General features: G+C 45.2%; 1 protein-coding gene across 1 annotated transcript in view; it reads right to left on the bottom strand.

Moving 5' to 3' along the window:
* The window catches only part of cpxm2 (carboxypeptidase X (M14 family), member 2), an 86,722-nt gene that overhangs the window by 18,514 nt on the left and 44,565 nt on the right, over positions 1-23,643 (bottom strand). Inside the window, exons 5-11 of the mRNA XM_071394699.1 lie at positions 19,988-20,072; positions 17,928-18,078; positions 15,737-15,825; positions 14,792-14,915; positions 12,961-13,157; positions 7,623-7,802; positions 1,877-2,174 (exon numbers count right to left, since the gene is read on the bottom strand). Of these exons, the coding sequence (XP_071250800.1) occupies positions 1,877-2,174; positions 7,623-7,802; positions 12,961-13,157; positions 14,792-14,915; positions 15,737-15,825; positions 17,928-18,078; positions 19,988-20,072 (1,124 nt within the window). The remainder of the gene's footprint in view (positions 1-1,876; positions 2,175-7,622; positions 7,803-12,960; positions 13,158-14,791; positions 14,916-15,736; positions 15,826-17,927; positions 18,079-19,987; positions 20,073-23,643) is intronic.

The raw sequence follows: 23,643 nt of genomic DNA, 5'->3' as shown, positions 1-23,643 counted from the left end.
TACTCTGGTACTGGTCTGTGATAATAAATCAAATTAACATGTGTTGAAACGAAGAGCTACTCTGGTACTGGTCTGTGATAATAAATCAAATTAACATGTGTTGAAATGAAGAGCTACTCTTGTTCTGGTCTGTGATAATAAATCAATTCAACATGTGTTGAAATGAAGAACTACTCTGGTTCTGGTCTGTGATAATAAATCAAATTAACATGTGTTGAAATGAAGAACTACTCTGGTTCTGGTCTGTGATAATAAATCAAATTAACATGTGTTGAAATTAAGAACTACTCTGGTACTGGCCTGTGATAATAAATCAAATCAACATGTGTTGAAATGAAGAACTACTCTGGTACTGGTCTGTTATAATAAATCAAATTAACATGTGTTGAAATGAAGAACTACTCTGGTTCTGGTCTGTGATAATAAATCAAATTAACGTGTGTTGAAATGAAGAACTACTCTGGTACTGGTCTGTGATAATAAATCAAATGAACATGTGTTGAAATGAAGAACTACTCTGGTACTGGTCTGTGATAATAAATCAAATCAACATGTGTTGAAATGAAGAACTACTCTGGTACTGGTCTGTGATAATAAATCAAATTAACATGTGTTGAAATGAAGAACTGCTCTGGTACTGGTCTGTGATAATAAATCAAATCAACATGTGTTGAAATGAAGAACTACTCTGGTACTGGTCTGTGATAATAAATCAAATCAACATGTGTTGAAATGAAGAACTACTCTGGTACTGGTCTGTGATAATAAATCAAATTAACATGTGTTGAAATGAAGAACTGCTCTGGTACTGGTCTGTGATAATAAATCAAATCAACATGTGTTGAAATGAAGAACAACTCTGGTACTGGTCTGTGATAATAAATCAAATCAACATGTGTTGAAATGAAGAACTACTCTGGTACTGGTCTGTGATAATAAATCAAATCAACATGTGTTGAAATGAAGAACTACTCTGGTACTGGTCTGTGATAATAAATCAAATTAACATGTGTTGAAATGAAGAGGTTCCACATTTTTACCCTGTTCACCCTCTCAGGGCTGTTAGTTATATTAGGTATCCGTCTAGGATGTACGCGTCTGCATATTCACTTCAGCCACAGGCTGTTTGAATGTTTTCTCTGGTAAGTTTTGCACATTATTTTACAATGTTACCAAGAAACCTGTAAACATGAAAACAGCCTGTGGCTAAAGTGAATATGCAGATGCGTACATCCTAGACGGATACCTAATATAACAAACAGCCCTGAGAAGGTGAACAGGGTAAGTTAAGAAATACTGCTACAACAGATTAAGCCTAGTCATGAAAGGAATTGAACTGAACTGAAATGAATTGAACTGAACTGAACTGAATTGAATTGAACTGAACTGAATTGAACTGAACTGAAATTAATTGAACTGAACTGAATTGAATTGAACTGAACTGAATTGAATTGAACTGAACTGAACTGAATTGAACTGAAATGAACTGAATTGAACTGAACTGAACTGAAATGAATTGAACTGAAATGAAATGAATTGAACTGAACTGAAATGAATTGAAATGATATGAATTGAACTGAATTGAACTGAACTGAAATGAATTGAACTGAAATTAAATGAATTGAACTGAACTGAATTGAAATGATATGAATTGAACTGAATTGAACTGAACTGAAATGAACTGAATTGAACTGAACTGAAATGAATTGAAGTGAAATTAAATGAATTGAACTGAACTGAATTGAAATGATATGAATTGAACTGAATTGAACTGAAATGAAATGAACTGAATAGAATTGAACTGAATTGAACTGAAATGAAATGAACTGAACTGAAATGAATCGAACTGAATTGAATGGAAAACAACAACACTAACTCCCTGCCGCGGTGTGCCAGGACGCCCCGTTGATGGTGCCATCTTCCTTGGCAAAGTCCTCGGTGTGGCAGACGCGCCGCCTGGCGTCGGTCATCAGGCGGTGGGTGGACGCGTAGGAGAAGGCGAGCCAGCGGAAGACGTGGTCGTCTGGGGTGGGGGTCTGCTCCCTGGATACACCCTGGGAACGGATCCTGTCGTAGGGGAAGGTCACCACCAACTCCCCTCCCTGGAGGTTACCACCCAGGACAAACGGGATCTTCTCCATCCAGGAGACCAGCGCACGCGTCTCTGCTGCTACCTGAGGAGAGGAGAACGAGAAGGAGAAGGAGGAGAGAGGAGAGGAGAGGTAGAAGGGAGAGGAGAGAGGAGATTAGAAAAAGGGAATGGGAGGAAAGGAGAGAAGTAGAGAGAGGTGGGAGGAGAGAGAGAGGGAGGAGAGGGGAGACGGGAGAGAGGTGGGAGGAGAGGAGAGGAGAGAGAGGTGGGAGGAGAGGAGAGAGGGAGGAGAGGGGAGAGGGGAGAGAGGTGGGAGGAGAGGAGAGGAGAGAGAGGTGGGAGGAGAGGAGAGAGAGAGGGAGGAGAGGAGAGAGAGAGGGAGGAGAGGGGAGATAGGTAGGAGGAGAGGAGAGAGAGAGGGAGGAGAGGGGAGAGGGGAGAGAGGTGGGAGGAGAGGAGAGGAGAGAGAGGTGGGAGGAGAGGAGAGAGAGAGGGAGGAGAGGAGAGAGAGAGGGAGGAGAGGGGAGATAGGTAGGAGGAGAGGAGAGAGAGGTGGGAGGAGAGGAGAGAGAGAGGGAGGAGAGGGGAGAGAGGTGGGAGGAGAGAAGAGAGAGGTGGGATGAGAGGGGATAGAGGTGGGAGGAGAGGAGAGAGAGAAGGAGGAGAGGGGAGGAGCGGGAGGAGAGGAGAGGAGAGGAGAGGAGAGGAGAGGAGAGGAGAGGAGAGGAGAGGAGAGGAGAGAGGACGGAGGAGAGGAGAGGAGAGAGGACGGAGGAGAGGAGAGGAGAGAGGACGGAGGAGAGGAGAGAGGACGGAGGAGAGGAGAGACGAGACGAGAAAAAGGGAATGGGAGGAGGGAGGAGAGGGGAGAGGAGGGAGGAAAGGAGAGAGAGGAGGGAGGAGAGGAGAGGAGAGGAGAGAGGACATAGGAGAGGAGAGAGAGGAGAGGAGAAGGGAGGAGAGGAGAGGAGAGAGAGAGGAGGGAGGAGAGGAGGGAGGAGAGTAAAGGAATTGGAATAGAGGAGAGAGGAGGGAGGACTTATTTACTTGGTATTTATTTACTAAAATGTACTTATTTACTTGGTATTTATTTACACACAGGAACACCCAGAGGCTTGTGTTTACATTTGCATGCAACATTGCCTGATGTGATTGATCACTTCAAAACGGAGGAGCAAATTGCCCTTTCCGTGAGGGTTATCTCATTTTGTTTACAACCCATTTCTACTCCGTCCAAAACCCCTATTAACTCACAGTGGTTTGGTCCCAAATGGCAACCTATGGCAGATATTTCATTCCTTTTGAACAGGGCCCAGAGGACTGTCAGTACCTCAGGGCCCAGAGGACACACTGTCAGTACCTCAAGGCCCAGAGGACACACTGTCAGTACCTCAGGGCCCAGAGGTCACACGGTCAGTACCTCAGGGCCCAGAGGACACACTGTCAGTACCTCAGGGCCCAGAGGACACACTGTCAGTACCTCAGGGCCCAGAGGACACACTGTCAGTACCTCAGGGATAGGTGGGTAGAGTAGGACTGGAACACCTCAAGTGGGAATCAGATTATATGGAGAAAAACAGGTGGTAGGAAGTTCGTCACCATATTTTAATGAAGTCGGCGAGACAGGGAGGGATGGACAGGGAAATGAGGACCGTTGAATTCACCGCTTCCTGGACACAGATGTGAATGCCATCTCAGTGTAGCCCGGGCCAGATCTATCTCCTCTCAGTCCAGAGTGGTGGGGAGGCAGGTAGCCTAGTGGTTAGAGGCGGGGGGGCAGGTAGCCTAGTGGTTAAAGGGGGGAGGCAGGTAGCCTAGTGGTTAGAGGGGGGAGGCAGGTAGCCTAGTGGTTAGAGGGGGGAGGCAGGTAGTCTAGTGGTTAGAGGGTGGGAGGCAGGTAGCCTAGTGGTTAGAGGGTGGGAGGCAGGTAGCCTAGTGGTTAGAGGTGGGGAGGCAGGTAGCCTAGTGGTTAGAGGAGGGGGAGGCAGGTAGCCTAGTGGTTAGAGGGGGGAGGCAGGTAGTCTAGTGGTTAGAGGGGGGAGGCAGGTAGCCTAGTGGTTAGAGGGGGGAGGCAGGTAGCCTAGTGGTTAGAGGGGGGAGGCAGGTAGCCTAGTGGTTAGAGGAGGGAGGCAGGTAGCCTAGTGGTTAGAGGGGGGAGGCAGGTAGCCTAGTGGTTAGAGGGGGGGGGGGGCAGGTAGCCTAGTGGTTAGAGGGGGGAGGCAGGTAGCCTAGTGGTTAGAGGGGGGAGGCAGGTAGCCTAGTGGTTAGAGGAGGGAGACAGGTAGCCTAGTGGTTAGAGGAGGGAGGGCAGGTAGCCTAGTGGTTAGAGGGGGGAGGCAGGTAGCCTAGTGGTTAGAGGGGGGAGGCAGGTAGTCTAGTGGTTAGAGGGGGGAGGCAGGTAGACTAGTGTTTAGAGGGGGGAGGCAGGTAGCCTAGTGGTTAGAGGGGGGGAGGCAGGTAGCCTAGTGGTTAGAGGGGGGAGGCAGGTAGCCTAGTGGTTAGAGGGGGGAGGCAGGTAGCCTAGTGGTTAGAGGAGGGAGGCAGGTAGCCTAGTGGTTAGAGGGGGGAGGCAGGTAGCCTAGTGGTTAGAGGGGGGAGGCAGGTAGCCTAGTGGTTAGAGGGGGGAGGCAGGTAGCCTAGTGGTTAGAGGAGGGAGGCAGGTAGCCTAGTGGTTAGAGGGGGGAGGCAGGTAGCCTAGTGGTTAGAGGGGGGAGGCAGGTAGCCTAGTGGTTAGAGGAGGGAGGCAGGTAGCCTAGTGGTTAGAGGGGGGAGGCAGGTAGTCTAGTGGTTAGAGGGGGGAGGCAGGTAGCCTAGTGGTTAGAGGAGGGAGGCAGGTAGCCTAGTGGTTAGAGGGGGGAGGCAGGTAGCCTAGTGGTTAGAGGAGGGAGGCAGGTAGCCTAGTGGTTAGAGGGGGGAGGCAGGTAGTCTAGTGGTTAGAGGGGGGAGGCAGGTAGCCTAGTGGTTAGAGGGGGGAGGCAGGTAGCCTAGTGGTTAGAGCATGAGGCCAGATCTATCTCCTCTCAGTCTAGAGTGGCGGGGAGGCAGGTAGCTCTAATCCCCGAGCTGACAAGGTACAAATCTGTCATTCTGCCCCTGAACAAGGCAGTTAACCCACTGTTCCCCGGTAGGCCGTCATTGTAAATAAGAATTTGTTCTTAACTGACTTGCCTAGTTAAATAAAGGTTCAATAATAGTATTTTTTTAAAGAGTGTGAGTCATTGTAATTGCAACATACTGGGACTGAGAGCAGAGCTCATTATAGACATGAGGGTCTAAATTAACACACAGCTGGGTTTTACAGTTCATCACAACACAAATTAACCCCGAAATAGACCTCGAGTCATCTCTGAGACTATAGTATACTCTTTTAAAATCAGAATAGCAACACCATCTGGGAAATGTACATTTAAATTAGCAGAGAGGATATACAATGATGAGTCACATCTGTCGTGGAGTCATTGTGACAGGATGAAAACCAGAAGTCCCCTATCTGTCATGGAGTCATTGTGACAGGATGAAAACCAGAAGTCCCCTATCTGTCATGGAGTCATTGTGACAGGATGAAAACCAGAAGTCCCCTATCTGTCATGGAGTCATTGTGACAGGATGAGAACCAGAAGTCCCCTATCTGTCATGGAGTCATTGTGACAGGATGAGAACCAGAAGTCCCCTATCTGTCATGGAGTCATTGTGACAGGATGAGAACCAGAAGTCCCCTATCTGTCATGGAGTCATTGTGACAGGATGAGAACCAGAAGTCCCCTATCTGTCATGGAGTCATTGTGACAGGATGAGAACCAGAAGTCCCCTATCTGTCATGGAGTCATTGTGAAAGGATGAAAACCAGTAGTCCTCTATCTGTCATGGAGTCATTGTGACAGGATGAGAACCAGAAGTCCCCTATCTGTCATGGAGTCACTGTGACAGGATGAGAACCAGAAGTCCCCTATCTGTCATGGAGTCATTGTGACAGGATGAGAACCAGAAGTCCCCTATCTGTCATGGAGTCATTGTGACAGGATGAGAACCAGAAGTCCTCTATCTGTCATGGAGTCATTGTGACAGGATGAGAACCAGAAGTCCTCTATCTGTCATGGAGTTATTGTGACAGGATGAGAACCAGAAGTCCCCTATCTGTCATGGAGTCATTGTGACAGGATCAGAACCAGAAGTCCCCTATCTGTCATGGAGTCATTGTGACAGGATGAGAACCAGAAGTCCCCTATCTGTCATGGAGTCATTGTGACAGGATGAGAACCAGAAGTCCCCTATCTGTCATGGAGTCATTGTGACAGGATGAGAACCAGAAGTCCCCTATCTGTCATGGAGTCATTGTGACAGGATGAGAACCAGAAGTCCCCTATCTGTCATGGAGTCATTGTGACAAGGATGAAAACCAGAAGTCCTCTATCTGTCATGGAGTCATTGTGACAGGATGAGAACCAGAAGTCCCCTATCTGTCATGGAGTCATTGTGACAGGATGAGAACCAGAAGTCCCCTATCTGTCATGGAGTCATTGTGACAGGATCAGAACCAGAAGTCCCCTATCTGTCATGGTGTCATTGTGACAGGATGAGAACCAGAAGTCCCCTATCTGTCATGGAGTCATTGTGACAGGATGAGAACCAGAAGTCCCCTATCTGTCATGGAGTCATTGTGACAGGATGAGAACCAGAAGTCCCCTATCTGTCATGGAGTCATTGTGACAGGATGAGAACCAGAAGTCCTCTATCTGTCATGGAGTCATTGTGACAGGATGAGAACCAGAAGTCCTCTATCTGTCATGGAGTCATTGTGACAGGATGAGAACCAGAAGTCCCCTATCTGTCATGGAGTCATTGTGACAGGATCAGAACCAGAAGTCCCCTATCTGTCATGGAGTCATTGTGACAGGATGAGAACCAGAAGTCCCCTATCTGTCATGGAGTCATTGTGACAGGATGAGAACCAGAAGTCCCCTATCTGTCATGGAGTCATTGTGACAGGATGAGAACCAGAAGTCCCCTATCTGTCATGGAGTCATTGTGACAGGATGAGAACCAGAAGTCCCCTATCTGTCATGGAGTCATTGTGACAAGGATGAGAACCAGAAGTCCCCTATCTGTCATGGAGTCATTGTGACAAGGATGAGAACCAGAAGTCCCCTATCTGTCATGGAGTCATTGTGACAGGATGAGAACCAGAAGTCCCCTATCTGTCATGGAGTCATTGTGACAGGATGAGAACCAGAAGTCCTCTATCAACAAACTGTGAGTTGCGACGACTAACAAGGAACTTGGTTCCGGTTTGGATAAATTTGGACAAATCACACTTTCACAGGTGTCGCATCTTTCGGATTTCGAAAGGGGAAGGGACATTTGGCCCAGACAGTTGCCCGAATCTGTCTGCAAGTATCCGTTAAGGAGGGTGGGGACTTCGCTAGTCTCAATAGTATCTTTTCTCATTTCTATTTTCTAGTTCTGGATGTCCGAGATTCCCCAATCAATGACTTTCAAACACTTCTCAGAATCTTGCGTGGCATTTACTGACCGTGGAGTTCTTGGACTGGTACCATTCGGGGATGGGCACATGGTGGTTGAGCATCTTCCTAGGGATCCATTTCTTTGTTTCAGCCTCCCACAGGATGGAGTTGAGGTCAGGGAAGTTATGGTGGATGTCTACTCCGTCCTGACTCCACCGACCCAGGGACCAGCCGCTCAGCTCTGAACCCTGAGGGACAACGGGAGTGATGACACATGGTGACACGTGAGAGCAGATAATTAAGACAAGAGGTCCCCAAAATGGTTTTAAATTAATCACTCAGTGGAGGCTCCTCAAGGGAGGAAGGGGAGGAGCATCCTTCTCAGTGAATTTCATAAAAATGTAAATAGTGAAACATTATAAAAGTGATCCTTTTTTAAAATAAAACTATACTAAATATATTCACGTAGCAAATAATTTATTAAAACACACTGTTTTGTAATGAAGGTTTATAGTAGCCTCAGCAGCACTCTGTAGGGTAGCACCATGGTGTAGCCGGAGGACAGCTAGCTTCCGTCCTCCTCTGGGTACATTGACTTCAATACAAAACCTAGGAGGCTCATGGTTCTCACCCTCTTCCTTAGACTTACACAGTAATTTTGACAACTTCCGGAGGATGCCCTCCAACCAATCAGAGTTCTTGCCGCATGAACTGACATATTGCAAACACCCGGTTCAAACGGAGGGGGATGCTATGTTAGCTAGTGAATGCAGCTAGCTAGTTTAGCCTACTCAAACACCCGGTTCAAACGGAGGGGGATGCTATGTTAGCTAGTTGGAACTGGAACACTTCCGAGTCAAGGCTTTTTTTTATTTTTTATTTATTGCCACCGGGGCCCGCTGATGTAACTGCTAACATTTAACATTTAAGTCATTTAGCAGACGCTCTTATCCAGAGCGACTTACAAATTGGAAAGTTCATACATATTCATCCTGGTCCCCCCGTGGGGAATGAACCCACAACCCTGGCGTTGCAAGCGCCATGCTCTACCAACTGAGCCACACGGGACCACGTGCTAAACTGCTTGCTGACTGTACACTGTACTGTATGATTGTAGAGGGTTTACTAACGTGTTAGTTCTAGTAGCTATGTTGACCATGACGTTAGCTAATACGGTGACAACGATGTAGGCTGTGTGTAGTGGTTATGATATGAAGGTTTGGCTTGGAAATGTTTTATCGTCTGGTCACAGACGGCTGATGTGTTGTGCACTGAAGTACACAAGCGAAGGGAAATGCCAAGATTGTGCAAAGCTGTCATCAAGGCAAAGGGTGGCTACTTTGAAGAACCTCAAATATAAAATATATTTAGATTTGTTTAACACTTTTTTTTGGTTACTACATGATTCCATATGTGTTATTTCATAGTTTTGATGTCTTCACTATCATTTTACAATGTAGAAAATAGTAAAAATAAAGAAAAACCCTTGAATGAGTGGGTGTGTCCAAACTTTTAACTGGTACTGTATATAGCATGTATAAGCAGGAAGTAGAAGCCTAAGTGTTGTGGTCCATTAGTTTAGTCCAATCAGGGGAGGGATGGGATGGTTAGGGGAAAATACTAAAGAAGGAAAATATATTTAATTAGTTTAGTCCAATCAGGAGAGGGATGGGAGGGTTAGGGGGAAATACTAAAGAAGGGAAATATATTTAATTAGTTTAGTCCAATCAGGAGAGGGATGGTAGGGTTAGGGGAAAGTACTAAAGAAGAGAAATATATTTAATTAGTTTAGTCCAATCAGGGGATTGGACGGTAGGGTTAGGGGAAAATACTAAAAAAGATAAATACATTTAATTAGTTTAGTCCAATCAGGGGATTGGACGGTAGGGTTAGGGGAAAATACTAAAGAAGATAAATATATTTTAAAAAGAGATGTATATACTGTATATACTTACTAAACATATGTATATGAGGGATTGAAAATGATGCAGACAATTACAATGATGGAAGCTACAATTTATCTGCAATATTAAAGCTAAAGAAAAAAAAAAAGAAAAAAAGAATGAACTAGCTAGATGAAGGCAAGAGAGCGCACTAGGCGGTATCACACGTGTCAATGTCTGTCTTCTTGATTACTCTAATTTCTCTTGACCAGTTGTTGTAAACTTTCATTCATAGCGTAGGTTGTAGCAACCTCATGATGGGTACAGGTGAACATTACAGTATCATGTAGTAGCCTAAACCTATCACTGTTACATTGAACTGGGTGAATGGAATATGAATGACAGTAACCTAAACCTATCACTGTTACATTGAACTGGGTGAATATGAATGACAGTAACCTAAACCTATCACTGTTACATTGAACTGGGTGAATATGAATGACAGTAACCTAAACCTATCACTGTTACATTGAACTGGGTGAATATGAATGACAGTAACCTAAACCTGTCACTGTTACATTGAACTGGGTGAATATGAATGACAGTCACCTAAACCTATCACTGTTACATTGAACTGGGTGAATATGAATGACAGTAACCTAAACCTATCACTGTTACATTGAACTGGGTGAATATGAATGACAGTAACCTAAACCTATCGATGTTACATTGAACTGGGTGAATATGAATGACAGTAACCTAAACCTATCACTGTTACATTGAACTGGGTGAATATGAATGACAGTAACCTAAACCTATCACTGTTACATTGAACTGGGTGAATATGAATGACAGTAACCTAAACCTATCACTGTTACATTGAACTGGGTGAATATGAATGACAGTAACCTAAACCTGTCACTGTTACATTGAACTGGGTGAATATGAATGACAGTAACCTAAACCTGTCACTGTTACATTGAACTGGGTGAATATGAATGACAGTAACCTAAACCTATCACTGTTACATTGAACTGGGTGAATATGAATGACAGTAACCTAAACCTATCACTGTTACATTGAACTGGGTGAATATGAATGACAGTAACCTAAACCTGTCACTGTTACATTGAACTGGGTGAATATGAATGACAGTAACCTAAACCTGTCACTGTTACATTGAACTGGGTGAATATGAATGACAGTAACCTAAACCTATCACTGTTACATTGAACTGGGTGAATATGAATGACAGTAACCTAAACCTATCACTGTTACATTGAACTGGGTGAATATGAATGACAGTAACCTAAACCTATCACTGTTACATTGAACTGGGTGAATATGAATGACAGTAACCTAAACCTGTCACTGTTACATTGAACTGGGTGAATATGAATGACAGTAACCTAAACCTATCACTGTTACATTGAACTGGGTGAATATGAATGACAGTAACCTAAACCTGTCACTGTTACATTGAACTGGGTGAATATGAATGACAGTAACCTAAACCTATCACTGTTACATTGAACTGGGTGAATATGAATGACAGTAACCTAAACCTGTCACTGTTACATTGAACTGGGTGAATATGAATGACAGTAACCTAAACCTATCACTGTTACATTGAACTGGGTGAATATGAATGACAGTAACCTAAACCTGTCACTGTTACATTGAACTGGGTGAATATGAATGACAGTAACCTAAACCTGTCACTGTTACATTGAACTGGGTGAATATGAATGACAGTAACCTAAACCTGTCACTGTTACATTGAACTGGGTGAATATGAATGACAGTAACCTAAACCTATCACTGTTACATTGAACTGGGTGAATATGAATGACAGTAACCTAAACCTATCACTGTTACATTGAACTGGGTGAATATGAATGACAGTAACCTAAACCTATCACTGTTACATTGAACTGGGTGAATATGAATGACAGTAACCTAAACCTATCACTGTTACATTGAACTGGGTGAATATGAATGACAGTAACCTAAACCTGTCACTGTTACATTGAACTGGGTGAATATGAATGACAGTAACCTAAACCTGTCACTGTTACATTGAACTGGGTGAATATGAATGACAGTCACCTAAACCTATCACTGTTACATTGAACTGGGTGAATATGAATGACAGTAACCTAAACCTGTCACTGTTACATTGAACTGGGTGAATATGAATGACAGTAACCTAAACCTATCACTGTTACATTGAACTGGGTGAATATGAATGACAGTAACCTAAACCTGTCACTGTTACATTGAACTGGGTGAATATGAATGACAGTAACCTAAACCTATCACTGTTACATTGAACTGGGTGAATATGAATGACAGTAACCTAAACCTATCACTGTTACATTGAACTGGGTGAATATGAATGACAGTAACCTAAACCTATCACTGTAACATTGAACTGGGTGAATATGAATGACAGTAACCTAAACCTATCACTGTTACATTGAACTGGGTGAATATGAATGACAGTCACCTAAACCTATCACTGTTACATTGAACTGGGTGAATATGAATGACAGTAACCTAAACCTGTCACTGTTACATTGAACTGGGTGAATATGAATGACAGTAACCTAAACCTATCACTGTTACATTGAACTGGGTGAATATGAATGACAGTAACCTAAACCTATCACTGTAACATTGAACTGGGTGAATATGAATGACAGTAACCTAAACCTATCACTGTTACATTGAACTGGGTGAATATGAATGACAGTAACCTAAACCTATCACTGTTACATTGAACTGGGTGAATGGAATATGAATGACAGTCATCCAATATACTGTAGTAGAAATAAGGCCATGCTCATAAAAACAATTATCACCCTCCTTCATCTTAAACATCTTAAACCAACCGCCGCTGGATTCACAGTAGTGGATGCTTTGGACTTCTGACTTTGAAGAGAAGAATGTTTAATCTGACAATCACATGGCTGACAAGCAAAAGACCCTCAACACGCGTGTCACGATCGTTGTAGTGAGGAGACCAAAGCGCAACGTGATGTGAATTACATACTTTTAATAAACGACGAATAAACACGAAGAATAAACAAAATAACAAAACAAACGTGACCGCTATAAACAATGAGTGCAGACATGCAACTTCACATAGACAATAACCCACAAAACCAAAATGGAAAAATGGCAACCTAAATAGGGATCCCCAATCAGAGACAACGATAAACAGCTGTCTCTAATTGCGAACCAATTTAGGCCACCATAGACCTACATTACCTAGACAATACCAAAACCCCATAGATATACAAAAACCCCTAGACAAGACAAAACATTCCACCCTCGTCACACCCTGACCTAACCAAATAAATAAAGAAAACAAAGATAACTAAGGTCAGGGCGTGACAACGTGTCTCAGAAGAGTCAGTCGTATCCGTCGTATGTTTCAGTACAGCCTTAACGATGGAGTCGATATTTGCAATATCAGCTGTGGGGTTTTTGGGGGTCTTTCAGCTACGCACACACCTACCGCTTCAAGGGCTTTGTCGTACCCGTCGGGGTTGACGGAGGGGAGCAGGTGTATCCTGGTCTCGTGCACCAGGTGACGTATCCGCGGGCTACCCGACAGGTACTCCTGACACATGAACTGCATCAGCAGCAGGAGCAGCTCTCGGCCCAGCACCTCGTTACCGTGGGACCCGGCCGTGTAGCGGAACTCTGGTTCACCTGGGAGAGGAGGGGGGGAGGGAGGGGGGGAGGGAGGGGGGGAGGGGGGGGGAGGGAGAGACAGGGAGGGAGGGAGGGAGAGAAGGTAGGGAGGGAGGGAGGTAGGGGGATGGAGGGAGGGGGGGAGGGAGAGACAGGAAGGGATGAAGATAGGGGGGAGGGAGGGAGGGAGAGAGGGGGGAGGAAGAGAAGGGAGAGACAGGGAGGGAGGGAGGGAGGGAGAGAAGGGAAGGGAGGAAGAGAGGAAGGGAGGAAGGGGGAGGGAGAGACAGGGAGGGAGGGGGGATGGAGGGAGGGAGGGAGGTAGGGAGGGAGGGGAGAGAAGGGAGAGATAGGGAGGGGGGGAGGGAAGGGAGGGGTGGGGGTGGGAGGGAGGGAGGGAGGGAGAGACAGGGAGGGAGGGAGAGACAGGGAGGGAGGAAGAGAGGGGGAGAAGGTAGGGAGGGGGGAGGGAAGGGAGGGGTGGGGGTGGATGGAGGGAGGGAGGGAGGGAGGGAGGGAGAGAGAGAAGGGAGAGAGGGAGGGAGGGAGGGAGAGACAGTGAGGGGGGGGGTGGAGGGAGGGGGGAGAAGGGAGGGAGGGAGAGAGGGGGGGGGGGAGGGAGAGACAGGGAGGGAGGGAGGGAGGGAGGGAGGGGGGGAGGGAAGGAGAGACAGGGAGGGAGGGAGGGAGAGAAGGTAGGGAGGGAGGGAGGGAGGGGGATGGAGAGAGGGGGGGAGGGAGAGACAGGAAGGGATGAAGATAGGGGGGAGGGAGGGAGGGAGAGAGGGGGGGAGGAAGAGAAGGGAGAGACAGGGAGGGAGGGAGGGAGGGAGGGAGGGAGGGAGGGAGGGAGGGAGGGAGGGAGGGAGGGAGAGAGAGAAGGGAAGGGAGGAAGAGAGGGAAGGAGGAAGGGGGAGGGAGAGACAGGGAGGGAGGGGGGGATGGAGGGAGGGAGGGAGGTAGGGAGGGAGGGGAGAGAAGGGAGAGATAGGGAGGGGGGGAGGGAAGGGAGGGGTGGGGGTGGGAGGGAGGGAGGGAGGGAGAGACAGGGAGGGAGGAAGAGAGGGGGAGAAGGTAGGGAGGGGGGAGGGAAGGGAGGGGTGGGGGTGGATGGAGGGAGGGAGGGAGGGAGGGAGGGAGAGAGAGAAGGGAGAGAGGGAGGGAGGGAGGGAGAGACAGTGAGTGGGGGGTGGAGGGAGGGGGGAGAAGGGAGGGAGGGAGGGAGAAGGAGGGAGGGAGGAAGGGAGAGAAGATAAGGGAGAGACAGAGGGAGGGAGGGAGGGAGGGAGGGAGGGAGGGAGGGAGAGAGAAGGGAGAGACAGGGAGGGAGGAAGGGAGGGAGGGAGAGAAGGGAAGGGAGGGAGGGAGGGAGGGAGGGAGGGAGGGAGGGAGGGAGGGAGGGAGGGAGAGAGAAGGGAGAGACAGGGAGGGAGGGAGGGAGGGAGGGAGAGAGGGAGGGAAGGGAGGGAGGGAGGGAGGGAGGGAGGGGGAGAGAAAGAGAGAGAGAACAACATGTGAAAAGGCGTATGATGAAAAGATTAAACATTTCATGTAATAATACAACAATGTTCAACCACTTGAACCCAGAGAACTTCACTTCTAGGAATGAATCAAGTCTAAAGATCCTATCAGAGCCCTTTCTCTGGGCTTACCTGCTTCATGCTCTCCGGGGTTGTCTGAGATCTCGATGGCGTAGAGTTTCTGTCCGCTGTGGCTCTTGCCGATGTTATAGATCCTTGTGATGTTGGGGCACATCTCATTAACCACCTTCATCATCTGTAGAGCCAGTAGAGAACACCTCATTATTACTCTGTAGTGTAGTGTAGTGTCTGCCCAGCATTACTCTGTGGTGTAGTGTCGTGTCTGCCCAGCATTACTCCATTACTCTGTGGTGTAGTGTAGTGTCTGCCCAGCATTACTCTGTGGTGTAGTGTAGTGTCTGCCCAGCATTACTCTGTGGTGTTGTGCCTGCCCAGCATTACTCTGTGGTGTAGTGTCTGCCCAGCATTACTCTGTGGTGTAGTGTAGTGTCTGCCCAGCATTACTCTGTGGTGTAGTGTCTGCCCAGCATTACTCTGTGGTGTAGTGCAGTGTCTGCCCAGCATTACTCTGTGGTGTAGTGTCTGCCCAGCATTACTCTGTGGTGTAGTGCAGTGTCTGCCCAGCATTACTCTGTGGGGTAGTGCAGTGTCTGCCCAGCATTACTCTGTGGTGTAGTGCAGTGTCTGCCCAGCATTACTCTGTGGTGTAGTGTAGTGTCTGCCGAGCATTACTCTGTGGTGTAGTGTAGTGTCTGCCGAGCATTACTCTGTGGTGTAGTGTCTGCTCAGCATTACTCTGTGGTGTAGTGTAGTGTCTGCTCAGCATTACTCTGTGGTGTAGTGTAGTGTCTGCCCAGCATTACTCTGTGGTGTGGTGTAGTGTCTGCCCAGCATTACTCTGTGGTGTAGTGTCTGCCCAGCATTACTCTGTGGTGTAGTGTCTGCCCAGCATTACTCTGTGGTGTGGTGTAGTGTCTGCCCAGCATTACTCTGTGGTGTAGTGTCTGCCCAGCATTACTCTGTGGTGTAGTGTCTGCCCACCATTACTCTACTTACATGCCTCATCTCTTTGTAGCTGTGATGTTTGAAGTCCAGGTGGTCTGTTGTTGTGATCTCATTCCGTCTGTGGTAGTAGTTCTGAGAGTCTGACAACAAACACATCACATATCAAGTCATTGAACAAATCACTGTATCGACTACAGTATATGTGTCAACTGAAGACGCGAAGTGCATTACGTGGCGCGAAGTGCATTACGTGGCGCGAAGTAGATTGAGCAACGCTAGCTACCTATACTGTTCGGTCCACGGAAAAGGAACTAACTTTTAAATATTATTTTCGCCTCCAAAGGTTTTTATTGTTTGTAAAAGTTGTTGAGAGCTCTCAAGTGTTTTAGTTTTACTATCTGGTTTTAAGGTATATCGTGCATTCAGAAAGTATTCAGACCCCTTCACTTTTTTCCACAATTTGTTCCGTTAAAGCCTTATTCTAAAATGGATTAAATATAAATTGTTCCTCATTAATCTACACACCGATAATGACAAAGTGAAAACAGGGTTTTAGAAATTTTATTAAAAATAAAAACAGAAATACCTTATTTACATAAGTTTTTAGACCCTTTGCTATGAGACTCGAAATTGAGCTCAGGTGCATCCTGTTTCCATTGATCATCCTTGAGATGTTTCTACAACTTGATTGGAGTCCACCAGTGGTAAATTCTATTGATTTTGACATGATTTGCCAAGGCACACACCTGTCTATATAAGGTCCCACAGGTGACAGTGCATGTCAGAGCAAAAACCAACGTTTCCTCCCCTGGTTTTACCAGTCCACAGGGTTTGATCCATATTTTATATACAGTTGGAGTCGTACGTTTACATACAACCTTAGCCAAATACATTTAAACTCAGATTTTCACAATTCCTGACATTTAATCCTAGTAAAAATTCCCTGTCTTAGGTCAGTTAGGATCACCACTTTTCTACCTAGTAGAATCACACAGTACACACACAGCAGTTACCTGGTAGAATCACACAGTACACACACAGCAGTTACCTGGTAGAATCACACAGTACACACACAGCAGTTACCTAGTAGAATCACACAGTACACACAGCAGTTACCTGGTAGAATCACACAGTACACACACAGCAGTTACCTAGTAGAATCACACAGTACACACAGCAGTTACCTAGTAGAATCACACAGTACACCCAGCAGTTACCTGGTAGAATCACACAGTACACACACAGCAGTTACCTAGTAGAATCACACAGTACACACAGCAGTTACCTGGTAGAATCACACAGTACACACACAGCAGTGACCTAGTAGAATAACACAGTACACACAGCAGTTACCTAGTAGAATCAGACAGTACACAGCAGTTACCTAGTAGAATCAGACAGTACACAGCAGTTACCTAGTAGAATCACACAGTACACACACAGCAGTGACCTAGTAGAATAACACAGTACACACAGCAGTTACCTAGTAGAATCAGACAGTACACAGCAGTTACCTAGTAGAATCAGACAGTACACAGCAGTTACCTAGTAGAATCACACAGTACACACACAGCAGTTATTAGGTAGAATCACACAGTACACAGCAGTTACCTAGTAGAATCAGACAGTACACAGCAGTTACCTAGTAGAATCACACAGTACACACACAGCAGTTACCTAGTAGAATCACACAGTACACACAGCAGTTACCTGGTAGAATCACACAGTACACACACAGCAGTTACCTGGTAGAATCACACAGTACACACAGCAGTTCTCTAGTAGAATAACACAGTACACACACAGCAGTTACCTAGTAGAATCACACAGTACACACACAGCAGTTACCTAGTAGAATAACACAGTACACACAGCAGTTACCTAGTAGAATCACACAGTACACACACAGCAGTGACCTAGTAGAATAACACAGTACACACAGCAGTTACCTAGTAGAATCACACAGTACACACACAGCAGTGACCTAGTAGAATAACACAGTACACACAGCGGTTACCTAGTAGAATCAGACAGTACACAGCAGTTACCTAGTAGAATCAGACAGTACACAGCAGTTACCTAGTAGAATCACACAGTACACACACAGCAGTTATTAGGTAGAATCACACAGTACACAGCAGTTACCTAGTAGAATCAGACAGTACACAGCAGTTACCTAGTAGAATCACACAGTACACACACAGCAGTTACCTAGTAGAATCACACAGTACACAGCAGTTACCTGGCATGGGACATCCCAGGATCTCGACCCTCATGCAGATGCTGCCACGGTTGAACCAGGAGCGAGGGTTGACTCGGATGTAACGAGCCACAGCAGCCACAGGAAGCATGTTCAACACAGGGATCTCTTTCTCCTTGTTGCCAGAGAAGATCTACTGAGACAAGTAGAGGTTTAACAACACAGTGAATAAGCCACTAGGGATCGGTAGCTGGCATATGGTACAGAACATCTATGGACCATGGTAATACAGTACCATCTATGGACCGTGGTACAGTACCATCTATGGACCGTGGTACAGTACCATCTATGGACCGTGGTACAGTACCATCTATGGACCGTGGTACAGTACCATCTATGGACCGTGGTACAGTACCATCTATGGACCATGGTACAGAACCATCTATGGACCGTGGTACAGAACCATCTATGGACCGTGGTACAGTACCATCTATGGACCGTGGTACAGTACCATCTATGGACCGTGGTACAGTACCATCTATGGACCGTGGTACAGAACCATCTATGGACCGTGGTACAGTACCATCTATGGACCGTGGTACAGTACCATCTATGGACCGTGGTACAGTACCATCTATGGACCATGGTACAGAACCATCTATGGACCATGGTACAGTACCATCTATGGACCATGGTACAGAACCATCTATGGACCATGGTACAGTATCATCTATGGACCATGGTAATACAGTACCATCTATGGACCATGGTAATACAGTACCATCTATGGACCATGGTACAGTACCATCTATGGACCATGGTACAGTACCATCTATGGACCATGGTACAGTACCATCTATGGACCATGGTACAGTACCATCTATGGACCATGGTACAGTACCATCTATGGACCATGGTACAGAACCATCTATGGACCATGGTACAGTACCATCTATGGACCATGGTAATACAGAACCATCTATGGACCATGGTACAGAACCATCTATGGACCATGGTACAGTACCATCTATGGACCATGGTACAGTACCATCTATGGACCATGGTACAGAACCATCTATGGACCATGGTACAGTACCATCTATGGACCATGGTACAGTACCATCTATGGACCGTGGTACAGTACCATCTATGGACCGTGGTACAGAAACATCTATGGACCGTGGTACAGAACCATCTATGGACCATGGTACAGTACCATCTATGGACCATGGTACAGTACCATCTATGGACCGTGGTACAGTACCATCTATGGACCGTGGTACAGTACCATCTATGGACCATGGTAATACAGTACCATCTATGGACCATGGTACAGTACCATCTATGGACCATGGTACAGTACCATCTATGGACCATGGTACAGTACCATCTATGGACCATGGTACAGAACATCTATGGACCATGGTACAGTACCATCTATGGACCATGGTACAGTACCATCTATGGACCATGGTACAGTACCATCTATGGACCGTGGTACAGAACATCTATGGACCATGGTACAGTACCATCTATGGACCATGGTAATACAGTACCATCTATGGACCATGGTACAGTACCATCTATGGACCATGGTAATACAGTACCATCTATGGACCATGGTAATACAGTACCATCTATGGACCATGGTAATACAGTACCATCTATGGACCATGGTAATACAGTACCATCTATGGACCATGGTAATACAGTACCATCTATGGACCATGGTACAGTACCATCTATGGACCATGGTAATACAGTACCATCTATGGACCATGGTACAGTACCATCTATGGACCATGGTAATACAGTACCATCTATGGACCATGGTAATACTTACTTAGATGACGCCATAATGACATTGGAATCTGATCAATATGATCCAAGAAACAAACTCTTCCAGAACGTACTGACACAGTGTGAACTGCTGTAACAACCATGCCTCATTGATCTCCACCCCAATCATATCTATTGATCTCCAGCCCAATCATATCTATTGATCTCCACCCCAGTCATATATATTGATTACCACCCCAATCATAGCTATTGATCTCCAGCCCAATCACATCTATTGATTATGATCTCAGCTAGCTACTCACCAGGTCTTGTGATCCGTTCTTCAGAGTGACCCAGGTGTGACTGTCGTTGCTCACAAGGACCTTATATGATGTCACCCAGTCACTCCTAAAACACGGGAGGAGAGAGAAAGTCAAGGAAGCGTAAGAAGAGGGAATTAGTTTAGAGTGTTCGAAGCCAAACTGTTCCGTGCTGGACTGACGTACACGGTGTCCATATTAGGAAGCGAACGTCCATGGGAAGCTGTGTCAGAGTCACTAGGAGTTGGTGCCTTTTCCTAATACGGACACCATACATTTCTTAAGTAAGTTTAACTACAGGTGACAGCTTTACAGTACAGATGTAGGATCTTACTTTGATCAATCTTTTGTTGCTGGAAATACAGATGAGATTTGTGATTTACATAAATTCACTGAAAACCCCAAATAAAACACGGTTAAATTAACAGTGTTGCACTTTTCATGTAGCCTAGTTTTGTCCAGCTAATAGCCTAACCACCGATCAAACAACATTATGGACTAAACGTTCAAATCCTGTTACTGCAGGATTTTTTGTTGTTGCGATGACAATATAGGTCAAATTATGATCCTATACCTGTAGCTAATCCACGAGGTAACAGCAAATATAATACGATCCATACCAGTAGATTTCAAATGTATTACGCCAATATATATGTAAATATCTCCAGAGATCCGGTCCATATGAACATTTATACCGTTAGGAACCAGACCCATCCCGGCTTGTTCTACTTACTGTCTCCTTCTGGGACCAATGCTGAAATACGGGCAGAAACCTGGTTCTGGTTAGTGGAGCCACCATGAAGCTAATGGTATGACAACTGAAAAAAGAGAATTCTACTGTGCACGGCTGGCAGCACAGCAAAGACACACAGACACACAATTGTTACATCTGAAACGATTGCTTGTGAGTGCCTTTAATATTGTAAAATATTATTGTTCTCCGATATTTAATTCCTGGGTTTTAAATGTGTATGATTCTTTTTTTTTTTTTTGCAAACGCTATACAGATGTAGTATCTTAATTTGAGCCAGTTTGCTACAGCAGGAAAATAATCCTGCAACAACAGGAAATCTGAATTATTATGTGGATTATAATTAATGGACATTTTAATAGGAGTTTATACATTTTTCATTAGGGCAGAGTCTGAAATTTCAAAGTGGAATTACAAACTTTAGAAGCCTTTTTTTAAACTCACATGTTAACTCACATGTTTGCATTCTCAGCAACAAAAGAGTGATCAAATTAAGATCCTCCATCTGTCTATCCATTGTTTAGCTGGAATGGAATGTTGGTATCCTGTATATTTGACTGTGATATGTGGTTGTCTCACCTAGCTATCTTAAGATGAATGCACTTACTTACTCTGGATAAGAGCATTTGCTAAATTACACAAATTTAAAATGTAAATGTTTTACATACAGATCTCATATTACTGTATAGATGTATTTAAAAAAAATGTTGGGGGAAATATTGATATTTTTGTACAGTTCTTTATTAAAAATGTTGTTTTTTGTTACATTTGACTGTGTAAAACCTAGCAGTACTACGTATTTCTCTGAGGATCTCAATCTGACCAGTATTGTTGTGGCAAAATAATCCTGCAGCAACAGGATTTGAACGTTTAGTCCATAATGTTGCTTGATCGGAGGTTAGGCTATTAGCTGGACAACACTAGGCTACATGAAAAGGGCAACACTGTTAATATAGCTGTGTGTTAGTGGAGGTTTTCATAGGGATTTATGTAAATCACCAAGCTCATTAGTGGAGGTTTTCATAGGGATTTATGTAAATCACCAAGCTCATTAGTGGAGGTTTTCATAGGGATTTATGTAAATCACCAAGCTCATTAGTGGAGGTTTTCAGAGGAATTTATGTAAATCACCAAGCTCATTAGTGGAGGTTTTCAGAGGAATTTATGTAAATCACCAAGCTCATTAGTGGAGGTTTTCAGAGGAATTTATGTAAATCACCAAGCTACTTAGTGGAGGTTTTCAGAGGAATTTATGTAAATCACCAAGCTCATTAGTGGAGGTTTTCAGAGGGATTTATGTAAATCACCAAGCTCATTGGTGGAGGTTTTCAGAGGGATTTATGTAAATCACCAAGCTCATTAGTGGAGGTTTTCCTAGGAATTTATGTAAATCACCAAGCTCATTAGTGGAGGTTTTCATAGGAATTTATGTAAATCACCAAGCTCATTAGTGGAGGTTATTTTCTGTGGCGCAGGAAAATTCTCAGAAACAAAAAAAGTGATCAAATTAAGATCCTACATCTGTACCTGATGTAGTCTATATGGAATGGTACGGTGGCTCACACACACACACACACACACACACACACACACACACACACACACACACACACACACACACACACACACACACACACACACACACACACACACACACACACACACACACACACACACACACACACACACACACACACTAGATGTCTCCTGGATAGAGATATCAACCCTGAGCCCGGGGTGAACGTATGGTGTGATGAGTCTGGTGCTGTAGGAATCCCCAGTCCTGCTAATTAAAACACAATCAGACCTTTTCTAAATCTGGCCAACCAGTTACAATAGAACTACATCACTACAGAAATACGATCTGTCTTTGCCTAAAGCCTTCCACATGTCTTCTGTAACTCCAGATCAGCAGCGGGAGACGACTCGGGAAGAACATGACAAAAAGGGGGCGCTTTCTCAGCTCGCCCCCCCCTCCCCCTAATTCAGGAAATAAGCAGTTTTCTGAGGGAGCCGTTTCAGAGCCTCCCTTTCCCAGTTAACCCGTACAAAGGGCAGAACGTGTCAAATACGACCACAGGCAGCTGGGGAGAGTATGGAGATTCTAACGGACGATGTGATCATCAGCAGGAAGACAGTAAATGGTTCTTCTTCACTAACCAAAGAAGGGAATTTGTTTTTTTTGCTCATAGTGCCGGGTACTTTTTCATAATTTGCTTAAAAACTGTCAGTGTGATAACAGTCTGTTAATTAGGTTTACTTAGATGTGCTTTCCTCGTTGGTCTATTTCAGTGGAATAGTGCTTGCTAGTGCTGCTAACTGCTAGTATATTATATTATGCTTAGCATTGTGCTAAGTGGCTTAACATGATGATATTGTTCACCAGCTTTATACAGGACCCCTGTGGGCCTGATGCTGCTGAGAACAATGGTCTCCTTTATTAACCAATGAGGTCATTGGCTCACGGTGCTGGTTACAGATCAGTTCGGTTTTATATTTCTTACTTTTTATTTGCTTTGGAGAACTTGCGCTGTCTTGTCAGGACATTGAGGTGACTTGTCAGGACATTGAGGTGACTTGTCAGGACATTCTGGTGACTTGTCAGGACATTGAGGTGACTTGTCAGGACATTGAGGTGACTTGTCAGGAGATTGAGGTGTCTTGTCAGGACATTGAGGTGTCTTGTCAGGACATTGAGGTGTCTTGTCAGGACATTGAGGTGTCTTGTCAGGACATTGAGGTGACTTGTCAGGACATTGAGGTGACTTGTCAGGACATTGAGGTGACTTGTCAGGAGATTGAGGTGTCTTGTCAGGACATTCTGGTGACTTGTCAGGACATTGAGGTGTCTTGTCAGGACATTGAGGTGTCTTGTCAGGACATTGAGGTGTCTTGTCAGGACATTCTG

Source organism: Salvelinus alpinus, chromosome 3 (assembly GCF_045679555.1).
Source record: "Salvelinus alpinus chromosome 3, SLU_Salpinus.1, whole genome shotgun sequence".
Classification (NCBI taxonomy): domain Eukaryota; kingdom Metazoa; phylum Chordata; class Actinopteri; order Salmoniformes; family Salmonidae; genus Salvelinus; species Salvelinus alpinus.
Note: the sequence above shows the minus strand (reverse complement) of the source record. Positions and strands in the feature narration are given on the sequence as shown.